The 22,796-nt window shown below is 41.3% G+C and overlaps 1 protein-coding gene across 2 annotated transcripts in view; it reads left to right on the forward strand.

Moving 5' to 3' along the window:
• The window catches only part of DPY19L1 (dpy-19 like C-mannosyltransferase 1), a 147,705-nt gene that overhangs the window by 47,624 nt on the left and 77,285 nt on the right, over positions 1 to 22,796 (forward strand). For both annotated transcript variants that reach the window (XM_069960354.1, XM_069960353.1), the window contains exons 8-9: positions 19,046 to 19,103; positions 22,367 to 22,458. In XM_069960354.1, coding sequence (XP_069816455.1) covers positions 19,046 to 19,103; positions 22,367 to 22,458 — 150 coding nt within the window. The remainder of the gene's footprint in view (positions 1 to 19,045; positions 19,104 to 22,366; positions 22,459 to 22,796) is intronic.

Here is a 22,796-nt window from a genome sequence, read left to right on the forward strand (position 1 = left end):
CCTCAAGGAATCTAACAAGGGGTGCAGTGAGGATATTGACCCCTTGATGACGGGCACATTTGTGCCATGAAAGTGAAAAAATGAAATTTTTCCCTTTCACGTCACATTGTTCCACATTTGTGCCCGTCACCAGTGGGGTCCATATGCTCACTGAACCCCTTGTTAGATTCCTCGAGGGGTGTAGTTTCCAGAATGGGGTCACTTGTGGGGGGTTTCCTGTGTCTTGGCAGCACGAGGGCTCTGTAAATGCGACATGACCCTTGAAATCCTTTCCAGTGAAATTCAGCTTCCAAAAGCCAATTGGCGCTTCTTCCCTTTGGAGGCTCGTCCTGCGCCCCCTTGGCGCTTTATCGCCACATGTGGGGTATTTCCGTACTCGGGAGAAACTGTGCTACACATTTTGTGTCTTTTTTTTTTTCCTTTTATCCTTGTAAGAAAATTAAAAATTGAAGGCTAGAACAAAGTTTTAGTGTAAAAAATATTTTTTTCTTTTTTTACGCCATATTGTTCGGAAAATCTGTGAAGCACCTGTGGGGTCCAGATGCTCACTGCACCCCATGTTACATTCCTTGAGGGGTGTAGTTTTCTAAATGGTGTCCCTTTAGGGGTGTTTTTTTTTTTAGGTTTTGGCACCCCAGAGCCTCTGCCAACCTGAAGTGGTACGGTCAAAAATGACCAAATATAACGGAGGCATTGAAATTCACTAGGCACTCCTTTATATCTGAGGCTTGTGGTTGTGTCAAATAGCGCAATAGGGCCACATATGGGGTATTTCTATAAACTGAAGAAACGGAGCAATCAATATTGGGGTGCATTTCTCTGGTAATAGGTTTATAATTATGAAAAATATTGGATTACAATAAAATCTCTGCACAGAAAATTAAAATTTTCAAATTTCTTACACACTTAGCTTTTATTTCTGTGACTCCCCTAAAGGGTTAAAAAACTTTCTGGATATGCTTTTGCAGAGTGTGGGGGGTGCAGTTTCTGAAATGGGGGGCTTTCTAACATACAGGCCCCTCAAATACACTTTAAACCTGAACAGGTCCCTAAAAATATCTGATTTTGAAATTTTACTGAAAATTTGGAAATTTGCTGCTAATGTTTTAAGGTTTCTATTGTCTAAAAAAAATGAAAGATACTGTAATAAATGCCGCCAACATAAAGTAGACATGTTGCTAATGCTATTTAACATATAATTTATGTGGTATAACCACTTTCTGTATAAGCAAAAAAGTTTCAAAGTTGGAAAAATGCATTTTTTCACGTTATTTGGGTTTTTTTCATAAAGATTCATTATGAGTATCGACTCCAATTTTCCAGAAATGTAAAGAACAATGTGTCACGAGAAAACAATCTCAGAATCAGCCGGATAGGTAAAAGCATCCCGAAGTTATTAATGAATAAAGTGACACTGGTCATATTCATAAAATTTGTCTCTGTCATTAAGGCCATTTCAGGCTCTGTCCTTAAGGGGTTAAAGGAGAAATCCCTATGAATTAAAATCAGGCAGAAAGGAAAGGGGAGTGCTGGAACATAATAAATAAAGTATACTTACCTATTCTCGTGCCCCATAGCTCCACTCCTGGGTCTCATTGACAGCTGCTGGCCTCTTGCAGCTAATCCAAACTCTGGAGCGGCACTTCGGAGGCATGAGGACTGGTATGTATACTTTGTTTATTAAGTCCACAATTCTCTAGGGGAAAAAACAGACATGGCCGCACTATCACCTATCACTGATCCTTCTTTTTAGCACATTACTTACTAACTTCAGGGCTTAGTTTACAATTTGATCAAAGTGTTTAGGCCCACACACCACTTCACAGTTCCTGATATGTGTGCGACCACCACCACAACAACAGCACCCAAGGCGATTGTGACCCAGTTGCCTAGCATCCCTAATGCTGCCAGACATAGCCCCCATGGGTTCCACCACTCTAAGGGACACTGTGCTGCCGCAGTAATGGTACAATGTGGCACAGCCCCAGGCAAGAACTGTTGTTGTTTGACTCTTTCATGTTATCCATGCATTATATATGTTCCAACTGCTGATGCCCTTTCCGGACGGGAACGACTTGTTGACCATGTCCAGTTAGAATGTATTATATTTTTAATAGGCTCTGTAACAAGCACTGGTCTTGCAGATTGGCACTTGCTTACGGGTTAATTGGGCCGTGTAATCCTGCCTTATGGCTTTGTCCAAGGAGCATTTGTGGCACACCTAAACTCCTGGTTACTATGTTGTGTAGATCTCCAGTACCCACACAATTTCACTTATGAGTTTTGTGTTTCTCTTTGCGTACCATGGTAAAGTAGGGTTACTGCAAATCAGTTTTCTCCCGGGACGTCCTAGTACTTTTGTAACTTTTGCTAAAAGTTCTTGAATAAAACGTTACAGCCTTTGGAAAATATTTGCTTAGTGTTTACCTGTTTGGTTTAGAAATTGAAGCAGACTGTGCTGTTTTCTAATTCACCACTAGATGGCAGTATATTCCTATGAAATTTACCATAAAATGTTTTTTATGCTGGTTAAAGCCCAATACAAATAGCTGTTTTAGAATGTTGCTTTTTTTGGCAAAATGTTTTAGAATTAATTAGGAATAGAGTATAATATGGAACTTTATTTAGTAACCATCTTTAACCCCTTCCCGAATAATGACGTGCCGGCACGTCCAAATCTGCAGCCCGTTCCTGCAGATGGACGTGTCGGCACGTCCCAGGGATGACAGGGGCGCAGGATATGCGCCCGTGTCATCCCCGGTGAGGCCCGGCTGTTAGTGATAGCCGGACACCCGCCGCAACTGCCAATATCTGGGCGAGCCCGGATCTCGGCAGTTAAAGGGGTAGTGCGGTGTAAAACATTTTTCTCCCATTCTGACCCTTTGCCAAAGTTATACATACCCCCCATATACTTCCTGTACCAGAATGGTCGTTTTCCCTGACTTTGAGCCCCCTCTCCAGCTGCACAGGAAGTCCTGTAGTTCTGAAAATCTCTCTGACTGTCGTCACATAGATTTCCCTGTCCTCCATCTTGTGCCAAACGTCAGAGAAGGTGGAATGTGACTGGGCGGTGCTGGCAGTGAGACAGTCTCTTCTTATTGGTCCCCTTCAGGGCTAATTTAAATATGTGGGTGTATGAATTTTTATTGGTGGTGTAGTTGATTGAGCAGCAGCCAGATTCTAACCCACGTAGAATAGCTGACTGCTAATGTCTCTAATGTGATCTCCCTGTATGTACATACAAGCTCTGCTGGATTACAGCGTCCTCCTGGTGTAGCAGAGATGAGTTTCACTATAGTGCTGCCATGGTCCTGGAGGTAATTTTGCTCCAGGAGCATGGCAGCACCGTAGTGAAACTCAGCTCTGCTACATCATCAGGGAGATGCTGTAATCCAGAGCGCTTATGTGCATTCAGGGACATCTCTCTGCCCCCTGCCGCTGCCGAACTTCCCCTGGATGACGCCCCCCCCCCCCCTCCAGAGCCCCCGCTGGCTGGGACATCCATCACTATGCTGACAGCCCCTCTGGAGCCGGGACGTCATCCTGTCCTCTCCGGCTGCCGAGAAGCCAGGCAATGTACGTTCACTACAGCGCTGCAATGTTCCTGTAGTGAAGCTCAGCTCTGCTACATTGCCTGGCTTCTCGGCAGCCGGAGAGGACGATGTCCCGGCTCCAGAGGGGCTGTCAGCAGAGTGATGGATGTCCCAGCCAACAGGGGCTCTGGAGGGGGGGGGGGGGTGGCGGCATCCAGGGGAAGTTCAGCAGCGGCAGGGGGCAGAGAGATGTCCCTGAATGCACATAAGCGCTCTGGATTACAGCATCTCCCTGATGATGTAGCAGAGCTGAGTTTCACTACGGTGCTGCCATGCTCCTGGAGCAAAATTACCTCCAGGACCATGGCAGCACTATAGTGAAACTCATTTCTGCTACACCAGGAGGACGCTGTAATCCAGCAGAGCTTGTATGTACATACAGGGAGATCACATTAGAGACATTAGCAGTCAGCTATTCTACCTGGGTTAGAATCTGGCTGCTGCTCACTACTACTACACCAATAAGAATTCATACGCCCACATATTTAAATTAGCCCTGAAGGGGACCAATAAGAAGAGACTCACTGCCACCGCCCAGTCACATTCCACCTTCTCTGACGTTTGGCACAAGATGGAGGACAGGGAAATCTATGTGACGACAGTAAGGGTATATTCACACGGACGGGCTCGCAGCGAGATTCTCGCGGCGAGCCCGGCAGGTCCTGGCAGTTCCCATACACTACATACTTGCTGCGGTCTAAACGACCGCAGCGAGTATGTAATTATACCGCCCTTAACCCCTTCTGCTCCCCCGCTGTAAGCATACTTTACCTGTCCTTGCTGCACGGGTCCGGCGTCCTGCTCTCCCGCCCGGCCAATCAGTGGCTGCGGCTGGGCAACACACTGATTGGCCGGACAGGAGAGCAGGATGCCGGACCCGTGCAGCAAGGACAGGTAAAGTATGCTTACAGCGGGGTAGCAGAAGGGGTTAAGGGCAGCAGAATGACATACTTGCTGCGGTCGTTTAGACTGCAGCAAGTATGTAGTGTATGGGAACTGCCAGGACCTGCCGCGCTCGCAGCGAGAATCTCGCTGCGAGCCCGTCCGTGTGAATATACCCTTAGAGAGATTTTCAGAACTACAGGACTTCCTGTGCAGCTGGAGAGGGGGCTCAAAGTCAGGGAAAACGACCATTCAGGAAGCATATGGGGGGTATGTATAACTTTGGCAAAGGGTCAGAATGGGAGAAAAATGTTTTAAACTGTACAACCCCTTTAACCCTATAGGTGCAATCGCAGCACCTATAGTGCTACAGGAAGGGAGAATCCTCCCTTCCTCCTCCATCGGGGCTGTGCGGTTAGATCGCACAGTCCCGATGGAGCTGTGACGTTATATAAATGTATATAAAAAAATTGCATATATTTAGTATCATCTTACATGAACCTCTTAGTGACTGGCAATACGCATTTTCACGGCGGTCACTAATGGGCTTTATTCCAATACATACACCTTTTAACGGTGTACGTATCGCAACACTCTGCCGTCCCCTTGCGGCAGCAAAGTGGGGGATCAGCTGTCAGTGTGACAGCTGATCTCCCCCTGAAACTACCCGGAGTGGTAGTTTTTCAAAATTGTGACTTGGTTTAAGAGCATTGCTTTGGTTTAAGAGCTCCCTGTACTGGGTGGGAGGGCGAGTGAAGGAGGGACATGGTCTGCATAGCGTGTTCTACAGCCCTGTACTCTGACCCAGGAAGTCTCCCTCACCTTCCAATTCATAGCAGATTCACTTCAGGCTGGGGCTGACATCAGGGAACAGGACTATTGAGGTAATCTCTCCATAGTTGTAACCCCTCTCTCCCCTGACAGAGAGCGCTGGATGTGTGTCCTCACATCTGCCCTGCTTATTCCTTAATGCTACCTGCAGTCTCTGTCAGCCCTTGTGTTTCCCATTCTCTTCATTACTGTACAGTTACTTATATTATCGCATATTCTGCTGTTTCTGAATTTTTTTTTTTATCTGTTTTACATGGTATTCAGAATAATAATTCATTATTTTTGGGGTGTGGAACCAACTGTCTGCATTTCTATGATTTCTTATGGGAAAATTTGCTTTGGTTTAAGAGTGGATTTGGATTGCAAGCATGGTCCCAGAACGAATTATGCTCGTAATCCAAGGCACCACTGTATTCCCTATACACAATAAACCGTTACATAAAACAGATCAAAACCACAAAACCTATGCATGTTTGGTATCGTCATGTCTGTAACGACCCAATCTATAAAACTAAATCATTAAATATATTGCACGACACGCTGTAATTTAAAAAAAAAACCGCAACAGAATTGCTGTATTTTATCAATCTGCTTTAGAAAATATGTCAGAGATCAAAAAGTCATATATATGTAAAACTTGGTATCAATAGAAACTACAGATATTCCCGCAAAAAATGAGCCCAAAACCAGCTCTGTCGCACAAAAGATTAGAATGCTATGGATCTTGCAACGTGGCGGTTTTTGTTAGGAAGATAGCCGCTATTACTGAACCGACTCTGTTCACAGTGATGGATTCCTAAACATGATCAAAGCTCCATACTCTCCACCATACTCTGTCACCGTAAATCATTGGTAACAAGATAAAAAGTGAGATACCCCAAATTACCTGTAACCATCCCAGATTGCCACAGACTGCCCATAACCCCCTCAATTGTCCATCACCACCCCAGATTGCCTGTAATCACCCCAGATTGCCACAGACTGGCTGTCACCACCCCAGATTGCCCGTCACCACCCCAGATTGCCCGTCACTACCCCAGATTGCCCGTAACTACCCCAGATTGCCAGTAAAAAACGCTAGATTGCCCGTAAACACCTCCAGATTACCTGTAATCTCATTATTTATTTATTTATTTTTAGCAACTTTGCTATTCTAATAACAGATACTAGCTGTGGTTTCGCTCCAGCAAAATGACACACCTTCCCTTCTGAGCCCTGCTGTGTGCCCATTAAATGGTTTTATGCCCACATATCGAGTACCGTTGTACTCAGGAGAACCTGCGTTACAAATTTTGGGGTTCGTCTTCTCCCCTGTTCCTAGTAAAATTTGAGAAATTTCAAACTAAACAAACATATTATTGGAAAAATTCAATTTTTTCATTCTTACTGTCTAATTTAGAATAATTTCCTTTAATGCTTGTGGAGTCAAAATGCTCACCACATCCCAAGGTGAATTCTTTGAGTGGTGTACTTTCCAAAATGGGATGACTTTTTGGGGGTTCTATTCTGCTGACACTACAGGGACACTGTAAACGCACCTGGCACTCGGAAACTTCTTCAGAAAAACCTGCACTGAAAACGGTAATTGGCGCTCCTTCCCTTCTGAGCCCCGCTGTGTGCCCATACAGTGGTTTAAGCCCACATATGGGGTACCGTTGTACTCAGAAGAACCTGCATTACAAATTTTTGCGTGCGTTTTTTCTCATGTTGCTTGTGAAAATGAGAATTTAATTTAAACAAATATATTATTGGAAAATTTCTATTTTCAATTTTTTTTACAGCCTAAGGCCAGGTTCAGACTATGTAACTGTGCGGCTGTAATTGTGCGGCGGTATTTTTGGTGGTTCATGCGTACGCTGGAAAGTATAGGATATACGGCTGCACAGTGCACACTATGTATGAATCTACGGCCCGATCGTAAACGGACCCGTAAAAAATGAACAAGACCATTGTTTGCGGCTGGACATGCGGCCGAGGATTGACAGGCGGTCCGTACGGAGTACTTCAAAAATAGCCGGCAATCATGCCGAATGCCGATGCCTCTAATAGTTCATATATTAAATTAATAAAACACATTTTCTTTGTAATAAAGTCCCTTTCGTTGGTCAATAATTTAATTCTAACGAATCCATCATTTTGCAATTAAATATACTGTTAAAATAAATAGATATATAAATAAATGTATATTTATATATATATTTATTTTTTGACAGTATATTTAATTGCACAATGATGGATTCGTTAGAATTAAATTATTGAACAACGAAACTGAATTTATTTAATCGAAAATGTGTTTTATTAATTAAATATTAATTAGTACAGGAAGCTCCATAAGCCGTTCATTCATATGCCGGCAATAGAGCTTTCTGTACTAATCATCACTTTACTTTAATGAAAACATCAAATGTTTCTTCTAATTATGTTATCACAATAGCATTATTAGAAGAAACATTTAGAATTATATGTGCGCTCAGCTGATTGGCTGATCGGCTCAGCGCACATATAATGAGCCGGTCCGCAGTACAGTCACTTCATTGTGCTGCGGACCAGCGAAGAGGACACATCGGGGTGAGTATAGAGCTCTCCCCACCCCCTCCCCAGCACTGCACCCCTCCCAGCAAGGAAGGGGGGGGGTCAGTTAACCCCTTTCTTGCTGGGAGGGGTGCAGTCTGACATCAGTCTGGCCCCCAAGGGGGATGCAATACATCCTCCCTTAACCCCTTGGGGGCCAGACTGTAAGCAGCGATCTGTAAAGATGCTGCATACTGTAAGGTGCACAACACCGCTCACAATGATGGGTGTTGTGCTCCTGTTTGTGTGTTTTTTGTGTGTTTCTCCCTTTTTGTTTTTCAGATATCGGTATCCTGGGGATTACGTCGGATTCCGTGGACTACGTCGATGACCAGCATTTTTTTAATGTTTTTTTTTTATAAAATGGTCAATGAGGGGTGTGGGGGTGTTTTTATTTGAATAAAAAAATTTTTTAACTTGTGTCTTGTCTTTATTTCTTTACTTTATAGACTTAGTAGTGGAAGCCGTCTAATAGACGGAATCCATTACTAAGTTGGGGCCTAGTGTTAGCCGGTATAAAATGGCTAACACTAACCCCCTATTATTACCCCAGTACCCAATGCCACCAGGGGTACTGGGAAGAGCCGGGTGCCAGTGGTCCCGGAGCGTCAAAATTGGCGCTCCTGGACCGGGCGGCAGCAGGCTGGTAAGATTTAGGCTCTTCCCACCCTGGTGTTACCAGGCTGCTGTCGTTTGGTTTTTAACCCGGCTGGTTATAAAAATAGGGGGGGACCCTATGCGTGTTTTTTTTTAAATAAATAAATAAATAATTAAAACAAACGCATAGGGTCCCCCCCTATTTTTATAACCAGCCGGGTTAAAAACCAAACGACAGCAGCCTGGTAACACCAGGGTGGGAAGAGCCATTGGTTTAGGCCCTCCCCAGCCTAAATCTTACCAGCCTGCTGCCGCCCGGTCCAGGAGCGCCAATTTTGACGCTCCGGGACCACTGGCACCCGGCTCTTCCCAGTACCCTTGGTGGCATTGGGTACTGGGGTAATAATAGGGGGTTAGTGTTAGCCATTTTATACCGGCTAACACTAGGCCCCAACTTAGTAATGGATTCCGTCTATTAGACGGCTTCCACTACTAAGTCTATAAAGTAAAGAAATAAAGACAAGACACAAGTTAAAAAAATTTTTTATTCAAATAAAAACACCCCCACACCCCTCATTGACCATTTTATTAAAAAAATAAAATAAAAAAAAACGCTGGTCATCGACGTAGTCCACGGAATCCGACGTAATCCCCAGGATACCGATATCTGAAAAACAAAAAGGGAGAAGCACACAAAAAACACACAAACAGGAGCACAACACCCATCATTGTGAGCGGTGTTGTGCACCTTACAGTATGCAGCATCTTTACAGATCGCTGCTTACAGTCTGGCCCCCAAGGGGTTAAGGGAGGATGTTTTGCATCCCCCTTAACCCCTTGGGGGCCAGACTGATGTCAGACTGCACCCATCCCAGCAAGGAAGGGGTTAACTGACCCCCCTCTTCCTTGCTGGGAGGGGTGCAGTGCTGGGGAGGGGGTGGGGAGAGCTCTATACTCACCCCGATGTTGTCTCTTCGCTGGTCCGCAGCACAATGAAGTCACTGTACTGCGGACCGGCTCATTATATGTGCGCTGAGCCAATCAGCTGAGCGCACATATAATTCTAAATGTTTCTTCTAATAATGCTATTGTGATAACATAATTAGAAGAAACATTTGATGTTTTCATTAAAGTAAAGTGATGATTAGTACAGAATGCTCTATTGCCGGCAATATGAACTAACGGCTTACTGGAGCTTCCTGTACTAATTAATATTTTATTAATAAAACACATATTCGATTAAATAAATTCAGTTTCGTTGTTCAATAATTTAATTCTAACGAATCCATCATTTTGCTATTAAATATACTGTCAAAAAAAAAAAATATATATAAATATACATTTATTTATATATCTATTTATTTTAACAGTATATTTAATTGCAAAATGATGGATTCGTGCAGAGGATGCATTAGTGCAGAGGATCGCAAACCCCGGTAATAGCAATTCATGTAAACTGTGTTCCCTGCTTTCCCAGATGCATCCGGTGTTTGCATCACTTTCTTAAGATTTTATTTGTTATTTTTAGTTGAACCAGATTTCCAAGTAAATGACCGTATGTTTTGAGCCGCATGTCTATTTTTTCCCACGGCCGTAGTTTCATCCGCACATTTACAGCCGCATAAAAAATACAGCCGCACAGTTACATAGTGTGAACCTAGCCTAATTGTGAATATTTTCCTCAAGCACCTGTAGGGTCAAAAGGCTCACTATTCCCCTAGATTAATTCTTTAGGGTATGTAGTTTCTAAAATGGGGCCACTTATGGGGGTTACCAGTATACAAGCCTCCTAAATCCACTTAAAAAAAGAACTGGTCCCTAAATAAATCAATTTTGGAAATTTCATGAAAATTTTACAATTTGCTGATACATTTCTAAGCCCTGTAACACCCTAAAAAAGTAAAATTTGTTTATGAAATGAAGCCACAATAAAGAAGACATATTGAAAATGTGACTTAGTAACTAATTTGTGTGATAAGACTTTCTGTTTTTAGAAGCAAAGAATTTAAAAGTTTGTAAAGTTCAAATTTTTCGTGATATTTTAATGTTTTCCACAAAAACACAAAAGACAGTGGCCAAATTTTGCCACTAACATAAAGTACCATATGCTACGAAAAAACAATCTCCGAATCGCTAGCATATGTTATAGCATTACTGAGCTATAAGCTCATAAAGTGAGACAGGTCAGATTTTGAAAAATTAGCCTGGTAATTAAGGCCCAAATAGGCTTTGTTTTGAAGGGGTTAATCTTTTTTTTTTTTAACAATAACATATTACTGATACTGACTGATTAGTAAGTTATTAGATTCTCTTACATCAATGAAAAAAAATATATATTTTTTTAAGTTTTGTTTTAGTAATTAAATACATTAGTATTTTCCAATATTGATTAGATTTTTAATGTTATGATTGATTTATTGTTTTATTGTGGCAGGTACAGTGCTTGGCCCAGGCCTTTTGATGGCATTCAGATGAGCACTGAAGAGCATTTTTTTACGTCACTAATTAATTCTATACATTGCACTAAACAAGTCATTCCATGAACTACACGTATGCCACATTGTTTCTACTGCAGTTTGTAAAAGATGCTGCACATTATGTATTTTTATTCCATCATCTTTATCTCCCCAAAAATGTCTTTAAAAAAAAAACATGTACCCTAGTTATGTAATACCCACAACTCCTCCTTCGAAGAACAAGGCTATGACTTTGTGGACCCAAAAATAAGTAGTAAAGGACCCCTAAAACAAAAATGACCATTTTTTATAAACCATGCTTTTAGTGTACACAAGTAATCAAATGTTAAAATAAAAAAACTACATATTTAGTATCACCGTAGTTGTGCAGTCTCATAGAGTAAAGGTTAGGCCAAGTTCACATCTGTGCTAGAGGCTCTGTCATGTCATAAATTCTCTTCAGCACTGGCAAATAGAGCCAGACCACTGCACAGTGAACACAAAGAGGGAGACACAGGTTTTCTGCTCATATTTGTCATTTTAGAGGATTCTAATGGGACAAAGATTTCCTGCATGCAGCGTTTTTTTCGTCCTGTAATTTTTAATCAATTCTGCCCTGAATGGAGCATCCAATGCAGATGTGAATAAAGTTGAAAGTGTAGCTTTTTTTTTTTTTTTACAAACTATTTTAAGAAACTCTGTAATAGGTTTTATTACGCAAAAATAGCCTCTTTCTGTACTTAAAAAGCTGTTTTGCAGCCCCCCTTATCCGCTCATTATCAGGCAAAGCTGTCTTCATTACAGAGAAGCAAAGTGAAGATGGATTTGCTAATTCCATTATATCCCTATGGAGGGGAGAGGGGGATAAGTGAGCAGGAAGAGACAAGCAGCTCTGCTGTTTGGAGACTGTCTGGGCACATAACACTAGATTTACATGTCAGAAAGGTCAGTGTTTATATTGAAATATAAAATAAAAGATAGGTTTTTAGGATGACTTTTCTCCTCTCCGTGCTCACTCACCCCCCCTTTGTCCCCTCAATCCTCCATGGACCATAATAGCCCCCAAAAAAATCTTCTTAAAGTGACTCTGTACCCACAATCTGTCCCCCCCAAACCACTCGTACCTTCGGATAGCTGCTTTTAATCCAAGATCTGTACTGGGGTCCGATCGGCAGGGGATGCAGTTATTCTCCTAAAAACAACTTTTAATCCTACAGCGCTGTGTCTAGCGGCCGGGGCTTACATTTGTATATGTATTAGACTGGCTCCACCTCTCCGTCCTTCCTCACCACCCTCCTCATTATTAGGAATGATCCAGGAACATTTACTGCTGTTTGAGCTTTGCACAGGTGTATTAACGATCCAGCCCATGTGCCAGGCTGCCACAGGTGGGGAATATGAAGCATTCTTCCTGGAGTATTCCTAATGATGGGAAGGGTGGGGAGGAAGGACAGAGAGGTTGTGTCAGCCTAATGCATATGCAAATGTAAGCCCCGGCCGTTAGACACAGCGCTGCCAGATTAAAAGTTGTTTTTATGACAAAAACTGCATCCCCTGCCGAACAGACCCCAGAACAGATCTTGAATTAAAAACAGCTATCTGAAGGTACAAGTGGTTTGGGGGGGGGGGGTCAGATTGTGGGTACGGAGTCGTTTGAGTACAAAAGGAAACTATTTTGCTTAATAAAAGTTATTACAGAGTTTCTTAAAATCACTTGTACTATTGATATTTATTAATTTCTGAAAAATTACATTTAAATTACAGTTACACTTTAAGGCTGGGTTCACACTATGTATATTTGAGGCTGTATTTGGTCCTCATGTCAGGTCCTCATAGCAAACAAAACCAGGAGTGGATTGAAAACACAGAAAGGCTATATCTACATAATGTTGTAATTGAGTGGATGGCCGCCATACAACGGTAAATAACTTCCATTATTTTAATACAACAGCCGTTGTTTTAAAATAACAGCACATATTTGCCATTAAATGACGGCCATCCACTCAATTACAACATTATGTGAACAGAGCCTTTCTGTGTTTTCAATCCACTCCTTGTTTTGGTTGCTATACAGCCTCAAATATACGTAATGTGAACATAGCCTCAAGGGTACCAATTATCCCAATTCGGCTGATAAAAGATAAAAAGACGGGCAACTAAAATAATAATAAGGGGAATGGAGCATCTTAATTATGAGGAGAAATTAAAATAATTAAATCTGTTTAGTCTGGAGAAGAGACGTTTAAGGGGACATATGATTTATTTATTTATTTTTTAACTTTAAATTATCTTTATTTTTTCCGACATGACAATACAGATTGACAAATGTCCAACCCCCTGCCCATCCCGCCTCTCCCACCCTCTTGAGACGATGTGCGGCGGGAAACCCCCCCCCCCCCCCCCCCCCCCCCCCAAAAAAAAAAAAAAAATTCTTAAAGAAAAATTAACAGATTCAAATTAAGTCCATTTACCGCAGCTCTTATTCCAGCACTTTGCTGCTTTAAGTGTCTTAGTTGCCACCAATCTTTCATATTCTTTAACCTTAAAAGTTAGGCATATCCACTCTTCAAGAGCAGGGGGCTTATCATCGATCTATTTCTTAACAATTAGAACCCTAACACACCCCAATACCTTATTGATTAACGTATTAATTGCTCCATCATCCACCAAACCTCTCAATATACATTCCACAATTTTTAAACTGGATCTTATTTTAGTTTGCAGTGTCTGGTCAATGTATTCCAAAGCCCTGTCCCATATCTTAATAATTTCAGGGCATCTCCATAATAAATTAAACATATCCACTCCCTCTTCCTGGAATTTCTTACACTTCGCATTTTCATTATTATATACTAGCGACATCTTAGTTGTTATATAAAGCCAGTAAAATATTTTAAAATGCATTAGTCTATGGGAGGGGCTGTTCGAACAGTTCTTTAAATTCTTCAATATGGTCCCCCATACAGTATCATGTATATCCCCAAGTGCAGCTTCCCACCTTCCCCTCACCTTCTGTAGCTCTGGAATATCTCTCTCCTTCAGAAACAATCTATATAGTTTAGGTAGGATCCCTCTATTTTTACTTTCCACCCTGTGATAAATCAAATCCATTATCTCATGTGATTTATGTCATTTTTCCATTCAGTGTTTCGTATATTATGTGTGGCATACTTCGTTTGTATATAAAAAATCTGGGAACTTCTAATAAATTATATCTTCCCTGAAACTCCTTAAGGCTGGGTTCACACTACGTATATTTCAGTCAGTATTGTGGTCCTCATATTGCAACCAAAACCAGGAGTGGATTAAAAAGAAAGGCTCTGTTCACACAATGTTTAAATTGAGTGGATGGCCGCCATTTAATGGCAAATATTTGCTGTTATTTTAAAACAACGGACGTTCTATTGCAATAAAGGCAGTTATTTACTGTTATATGGCGGCCATCCACTCAATTTCAACATTGTGTGAACAGATCCTTTCTGTGTTTTTAACCTTTTAAGGACCGTGCTAACTTTCATTTTTGCGTTTTCGTTTTTTCCTCCATGTGCTTAAAAGGCCATAGCACTTGCATTTTACACCTATAGACCCACATGAGCCCTTTTTTTTTGCGTCACTAATTGTACTTCGCAATGGCAGGCTGAATTTTTCCATAAAATATGCTGCGAAACCAGAAAAAAAATTATATGCGCAGTGAAATTGAAAAAAAAAACGCAATTATTTTTCTTTCGGGGGGCTTCATTTTTACGCCGTGTGTCCTATGGAAAAACTTAGTTGTTATATATGTTCCTCAAGTCATTACGATTAAAACGATATGTAACATGTATAACTTTTATTGTATCTGATGGCCTGTAAAAAATTAAAACCATTGTTAACAAATATACGTTCCTTAAAATCTCTCTATTCCCAGGCTTATAGCGCTTTTATCCTTTGGTCTATGGGGCTGTGTCAGGTGTCATTTTTTGCGCCATGATGTGTTCTTTTTATCGGTACCTTGATTGCGCATATGCGACTTTTTGATCGCTTTTATATTAAATTTTTTCTGGATTTGATGCGACCAAAAATGCGCAATTTTGCACTTTAGGATTTTTTGGCGCTTACACCGTTTACCGTGCGAGATCAGGAATGTGATTAATTAATAGTTCGGGCAATTACGCATGCGGTGATAAAAAACATTTTTATTTATTTATTTTTATTTGTAAAATGGGAAAAGGGGGGTGATTCAGACTTTTATTAGTGGAGGGGATTTTTTATTAATAAAAACACTTTTTTTAACTTTCCCTTACAGTAATATGAAGCCCCCTGGGGGACTTCTATATACACAGAACTGATCTCCCATTGAGATCAATCCTGTGTATATAATAGAGCAATGATCCATCAGATCGGTGCTCTATTATAATGGTCTGCTGCAGACCATCTGAATAGATTGCCGAGCCGGGATCAGCGTCATTCCGACGCTGAGCCCCGGCCGGCTCATTAGAACGGATCTCCCCTCTGCGATCGCATCGCGGGGGGGAGATCCCCCACTGGACACCAGGGAGAGGGGGCACAGCTGCTATTCAAATGCAGCTGTCAGCTAATACACGTGGTCCCTGGCTGCACTTAGCAACCGGGGACCGCGCGCTGCAGAGAGGGCTCACGCCGGGAGCCCTCTCTGTTTACTCTTAACGGCCGCATGACAGGTATACCCGTCATGCGTCGTTAAGAGGTTAATCCACTCCTGGTTTTGGTTGCAATATGAGGACCACAATACTGACTGAAATATACGTAGTGTGAACCCAGCCTCAAAGTCAAAACCTTACCCCTTCACATATTTCAGATACCCTTGTTATCCCTTTATTCACCCAAAATTGTAACAAATCTTTATTAGACAAAGACCCCCCAAAATACTTATTATCCAAAATAAGGGTATATTCCAGGCTACCTTTAATTTTACAAATATTTATAAGAGCTTTCCATGATTTTTCATATAGCCCTACAAATGTAGAGTGCTCTAGATTCTTAACATTACATTGACCTGATTCCAAAAACTCAAAAAAAATCATCCACCTGTTTATAGTGTCTATGCAAAAAATATTGAATGACTGGGGAAGACATCCCTTGAGCAGCCCTGGCCAAGAAATATAACCGGAAGTCTGGCATCCCCAGACCTCCTTTACCCTCTACCTTAGTCATGACTTCATATTTCATCTTCTTTTTCTTGCGGCCCCATATCAACCTGTTCAAAATGGTTGTAAGCTTCTTAAACCAGACGTCAGGGATCCATATTGGAGACGCAGTCAGATAGTATAAAACTTGTGCCAGAACTATCATTTTGAGGATCGCCATCCTCTCTACCATAGAGAGGGGGAATTTAAGCCAGATATCAACCTTCTTTTTAATTCTCATTAACAGTGGACTGAGATTTAATTCTAGATATTTTTTTTACTTCTGCGCTTCACTGCATCCCTAAATACTCTATTTTATTTACATTCTTAACCGGCAATTGGGGATCTATCCTGTCTCCACCACCATCTATATTCGGGAGGAGAGAGGATTTCCCCCAATTGACTTTAAAGCCAGAAACTCATCTATGATTGACATAAACTTAGATTCTCAGCTGGTTTTTCTGATGAATAACAGAACATCATTTGCATAGAGTAGGATCCTATCAGGTTTTCCATCTCTACCTATGCCAAAACCCTCAATACTCCCCTCGCTTCTTATATATTCTGCTAGGGGTTCCATGTACAAGTGAAATAAGAGTGGGGATAATGTCCCCCTCTTTAACTCAAACCCTAACGTAGATACACCATTAACTAGCAACTGCTCTCTCGGGGAAGAATAAAGCAATTTTACTAAAGAAATAAATTCAGGTCCTTGCCCAAAATTCCTCCAAACCCTCCAGAGGAATCCCCACTCCACCCTGTCGAAGGCCTTCAAAGCGTCCAGCGACCGGATGGAACAGGGCCCCTCAGTCTCTACCTGCATGTTTGCAAATGTTCTTGAGATATTTTCAAAAATTGATCTCCTAGGCACGAAACCCACCTGTTCAGAGCCCGCCAAACTCTGTAAGACCTCCGTCAATCTCCGTGCCAACACTTTGGCATAAATCTTGCAATCCGTATTAAGCATTGAGATTGGACGGTAGGCCTCTGGTTCCAGGAGATCTTTATTTTTCTTAGGAATGAATACAATATTGGCCAAACGCATGAACTCGGGAAGGATGCCCTTTCTACAGGATTCATTTAGTACAATTAATAAACCAGGCAATAAGACATCCCCGAATTCCATATAAATTTCGAAGGGAGCCATCTAAGCCATCTAAACCTGGAGCCGAGGTCCCCGAGAAACTATTAAGGGCTTCCCATAAATCTCTCAGGTCAACTGATCTTTCCGATAACAACCTCTGTTTCTCATTTACCCTTGGCAACTGAATTAAAAACAAAAAAATTATCATACTCTGAATCCGACGGATCTACTTCTGATCCATATAGCTGACAAAAAAACTCATGGAGCCCGACACCCGAATCTTATTTTGTTTGTATATAGTCATCCCCGCCCCATCTCACAGAGCAGCTATATGATTACTCTCTCGTTGGGCCTTAAGGACCTCAGCAAGTAGTTTTCCCGGCTTCCCTGCTTCCACAAATCTTTGACCCGAAAAAAAAACTTTATCCTGTGTTTTCTGTGTAAGATCCTCATATTCTCTAAAATTATCTATAGACGCTTGAGCTATTTTGTGCGTACTGGCTTTCCGCTAAACTCGGAGCTTCCACCAACTGGGTTTCTTGTTTAAATTGCTTTTTTATTGATTGATCTCCCTATTCAATATACCTTTGAGGTATGCTTTGAGGGTATCCCAGACCGTATGTAGATCTGTTGAACCCAAATTAATATTTTTTTTCCTTATTGTCAAACAGTGCCAACCAATGGGAGTTGAATCTGAACCACCTATTAGCAATGCCAACATCCTGCTCCGTAAAAATCTCAACTACCATTGGGGAGTGGTCCAACAGTGCTCTTACTTCCTAGACCAGATTAATTAATTTAAATATATAAATGGCCCCTACAAGAAATATGGGGAAAAGATGTTCCAGATAAAACCCCCCTCAAAGGGCAAGAGGGCATTGCCTCCACCTGGAGAAAATAAAGTTTAGTCTCTGGAGGCGACAAGCCTTCTTTACAATGAGAACTGTGAATCTGTGGGACAGTCTACCACAGGATCTGGTCACAGCAAAAACAGTGGAGGGCTTCACAACAGGCTTAGACAAATTTGTAGACCAAAATAACATGAATGCATATGTATAGAATGTACCCATCATCTGTCCTCCTTCCCTCCATCCATCCCCTCCTTGGTTGAACTTGATGGACGTGTCTTTTTTTCAACCGTACTATGTGACTAATCCATAAATTGTATGTCATTAAAACATAGAATATTGTTACAGAAAAAGACCACAGGAATGAAGTACCATCCCCAGTACACTAAACGACTTTATTTGCATATTGATAAAACAATTAGTTCATAAAAACAGCACGTATTAACCCCTTCCCGACATCAGAAGTACATTTTGCAATGGAAGCCTGTGCTTGACGAGGCAAGGCACACATTTTCTTGATAAACCTTGCCTGTATGAAGCAAGCTCAGGAGCTGAGCTCGCTTCATAGAGGGTGAGGACTGGCTGATTGCAGGTTTTTTTGTCACATTATCAGAAAAAAATTATAAAAATATTCTTAAAATATAAAAAATGTGATAGTTTTAAAAACTAGAGATTCTGGTGCAAATGACGCCCCAACCAGCCCTTTAGGTATAAAATTCAAAGCACTATGGCCCCTTAGAAGGTGAGGAGGAAAAAGTGTAAACGCAAAAATGGAAATTCTCTCTGCCCTTAAGACCAAAACCACTGTTTCCTTAAAGGTACCGTGAGCCTCTGTGTCTTCTATAAGGATGCCCTAAACTGCTGATAGATTCATCATAGAGACCAAAATAGGGCCATTTTTGGGGGATATGAAATGTTAGGCTCAGAATGTCTCTTTTATGACTAATGCAGTTAATTTGTAGGCATGTTTTATACATTTTTTTTATCATGTGCATCACTGTAAAATAACCTTATTTTTTTTCATTTTACTGTTTTTTAGTGGAAGTCGGCTTGGTGGATTTATAACTGTTCTGTGCTTCTTTTATAACCATGGGGAAGTAAGTATGTTACTTTCAGGCTGGTGTCCCACACAGTGGGTTTTTTTGTGAAGCATTTTTTTTTAGTTCAGCCAGTCAGGAAAGGATACAGTAGGAAGGGGAAAAGTGAGTCCTTCCTTTATATTTTCTATTCCTGTTAAGGCTTTGGATTGAAAAACTGCAACAAATTTTTTTCAGTTTTTTTAGGGTTTTTTTTCACATGTACTGGATTGCAGCGGATTTCAAGCTGTGTCCTGTCATTTTCTATGGGTTTACTTACTTGCAGCAGATTTAGCATTCCGCTGCAAGTATGTAAAGCACTGTACTCACCGGGTAGTACATTACCTGGTTGTGCTCCTGCTTGCTTCTCAGGCTCCCTGACATCCCACTCAGCCAATTAATTTACTGCCCCGCCACAGCCACTTATTGGCTAAGCGGGATTTCTGGGAGTCGGGAGCTCGAGAAACAAGCATGAACGCGGGCAGGTAATGTATTAGCTGGGCAGCGGTAAGTTAAGTGGGAAGGGGCTTTACATACTCGCAGCGGAATGAAAAATCTGCGTTTATGTAAGGTTGCTTAGAATTGAACAAAATAACTGATACTATTAGATGTGCTTTTAAATTTAGATTTGTATAAATGTTGTTTTTATTATTACTGATGGGATTGAAAGGGGTTGTCCGCGATAAAATAATATTTTTACTATGCTACCGTGAAGGCGCTGTTAGGGACATATACTTATCTGTTCCACTCCGCTGCCATTGCCAGATCCCCGACAGCTCACTCTCTGCCACCAGCAATTTCAAAACATTTAGTGATGTGACGTTCCCCCAAAAATGATTTTATCTTAAACAGTACCCTGCTTTTTACTGCTGAGAGATTCCTCAACCATTTACCCTAGATAGCACATAAAATGCTGCATTTTATTAGAAATCGACATTGCTTTAAACATCCTTACTATACAATTTGCAAAAACAATATATGAATATGACAATAAACAAAAGGTCATGTGTTTCAAACTACATTGCATGTGAAAGATTGTTAAAGGGGTTGGCCACTTTATTGTAAAAATGTCTAGTGTACAATATTAGTAGGTTTACTCACTGCACTTACCGACAGCAGCTCCCTGTGTACCTCATGAAGCTAAAATCAGACTCCCCTCGTCCAGGCTGTGCTGTCCTGCTTAGTGATGATTCTGTCCATAAGATGGCCAACATGGAAGAGCATGTGACCTATGCCCTGCCCTTCATCCACCACTGAGCCTGTATATGCCTATAAAGGACACATGGGGCGGGTCATGGTCACATGCTCCTCCATGTCCGCTATTTTATGGACAGAATTAAAACTGGGAAGCACAGCCTAGAGGAGGAGAGTGTCATTTTAGCTTTATGAGGTACACAGGGAGCTGCTGTCAGTATATACAGTTAGTAAAGTTACTAATACTGTACACTGAAATATTTTACTATAAAGTGGCCAACCCCTTTAACCCCTTAAGGCCCATGCAAATTTTTGTTTTCCCGCTTTCCATTTTTCCTCTTTGCGTTTCAAAGGCTGTAGCACTTCCTTTTTTTCACCTACAGGCCCACGCGAACCCTTATTTTTTGCGACACTAATTGTACTTCGCAATGACAGACTTAATTTTTCCATAAAATATGCTGCAAAACCAGGCAAAAAATATTTGTGCAGTAAATTGAAAAAAAAAACACACACACTTTTTTTTATGGGGGAGGGGGGTCCTTGTGTTTACAACATGTTATATATGTTACTCAAGTCAGTTTAATTACAACGATATGTAACTTGTATAACTTTTATTTGACGGCTTTTAAAAAAATTAAAGCCTTTTTAAAAGTCTAAATGCTCCTTAAAATTGCCCTATGACTATGCTTATAACACTTGAATCTTTTGGTCTATGGGGCTGAGTGAGGTGTTATTTTTTTTGCACCATGATGTGTACTTTCTATCGGTATCTTGATTGCGTATATCCGACTTTTTGATCGCTTTTTATTACAATTTTCCTGGATTTGATGCAACCAAAAATTAGCAATTTTGCACTTTGGAGGGTTTTTACGCTTACGCCATTTACCGTGCAAGACCAGGAATGGGATAATTTAATAGTTCGGGCAATTACACAGGCGGCGATACCAAATATGTTTATTTATTTATAAAATGGGAGAAGTGTAATTTAAATTTTTATTAGGGGAGTTTTTTTTTTTTACATAGTAATTAGAAGTCCCCTGGGGGACTTCTATATACACAGTATTGATCTCCCATTGAGATCAATGCTGCGTATATAATAGAGCACCGATCCATTAGATCGGCACTCTGTTGGTCTGGTCTGGTGCAGACCAGATCAGCAGAATACCGAGCCGGGATCAGCGTCATTCCGACCGGCCGTGTCAGTTTAATAGATCGCCACTCTGCGATTCACCCACTACACCACCAATGATGGGGGCAAATAGCCATTTAGAGGCAGCTGTCAGCTATGACAGCTGCATTTAAATGGCTCATTAGTGGGTGCGGGGATTGGACCGCGTCCGCTAATGACCGCGGTCCCGGGCTATTATTACCATCCGGGATCACTACGGTTTAGAGCGGGGTCACCACGCAGCCCCGTTTTCAACTCCCCAACTCGACCGAGGGCGTACAATTACATCCTTGGTCTTGAAGGGGTTAAACAGGCACAGTTGTTTCAACAGACTTTGCTTGGATCAATAGTTATCTACTCTGAAAAATCAGCTCAGTACCTCCTGTAGCTAGCTCAGGGATCAAGTTCCAAATAAGGCAAGTCTATGGAGGGGTGAGCAGAGAAAGGAGATGGAAAGGCAAGTGCCTGGGTATACAGCCAGAGAGAGAGACATCTAAGCAAGAGATCTAACCCCAGGGCTTCATACACACTTTAGACTGCTTACTATAGCTTTATCATGGTGCTGCTGCTTTATAGGCTGTAAACAAAGACAGGAAAGTGCAGGATCTCCTCTCTATTTGCATACAATATATATATTAGGCTCTGCCCTCCAGCTCTTAGAGAACTTAAAAATTACAAAGAAACCTGCAGAAGATGTCATATAAAAGATATATGATGACCAGATGTAGTGATAATCCTCATGTACACAGGTACAATTTAAGTGGGTTTAAGGACCCAGGGATTGTGGTTATTTGTGGACTAAGGTCAACAATAAAGTATTAAAAAATGTTTACATACAATTGTGGCAGGGATTCGGTGGGATTACTTTAAATACTAAAATCTAATAGCTTTATCACAATAATTTTTTTTAAATATTTTCCAGAGCACGAGAGTAATGTGGACTCCGCCGTTGCGGGAGAGCTTCTCCTACCCATTTCTTGTACTTCAGATGTTCCTCTTGACATACATCCTAAGGTAGTCTACCTTTTACAGGTTTTGTCAAAACATGTTTTAATGTTACATGCTACCCAGACATGTCCCTTTTGTATTTTTCTGTGAAAAACTCTTACATTGGAGCAACTAGTAAAATTGTGTTTAGTAAACAACTTCTTTCTCTATATATTGTTAAGTAAGAATGATAGAGGAAAGACACAACCCATATTGTCCATACCAGTTGGGGATACGTTTCCTACACATTTAAGAGCTGTCGGCTTTGATAGTTTTAGACAATGTAGGGGCATGCCCCCTTCTCATATGTAAGAATAAAAAAACATAGCTATGAGAAAATATTATCCAGAATTATTTCATGGAAA

The sequence above is a fragment of the Dendropsophus ebraccatus genome, chromosome 2, assembly GCF_027789765.1.
Source record: "Dendropsophus ebraccatus isolate aDenEbr1 chromosome 2, aDenEbr1.pat, whole genome shotgun sequence".
NCBI lineage: Eukaryota > Metazoa > Chordata > Amphibia > Anura > Hylidae > Dendropsophus > Dendropsophus ebraccatus.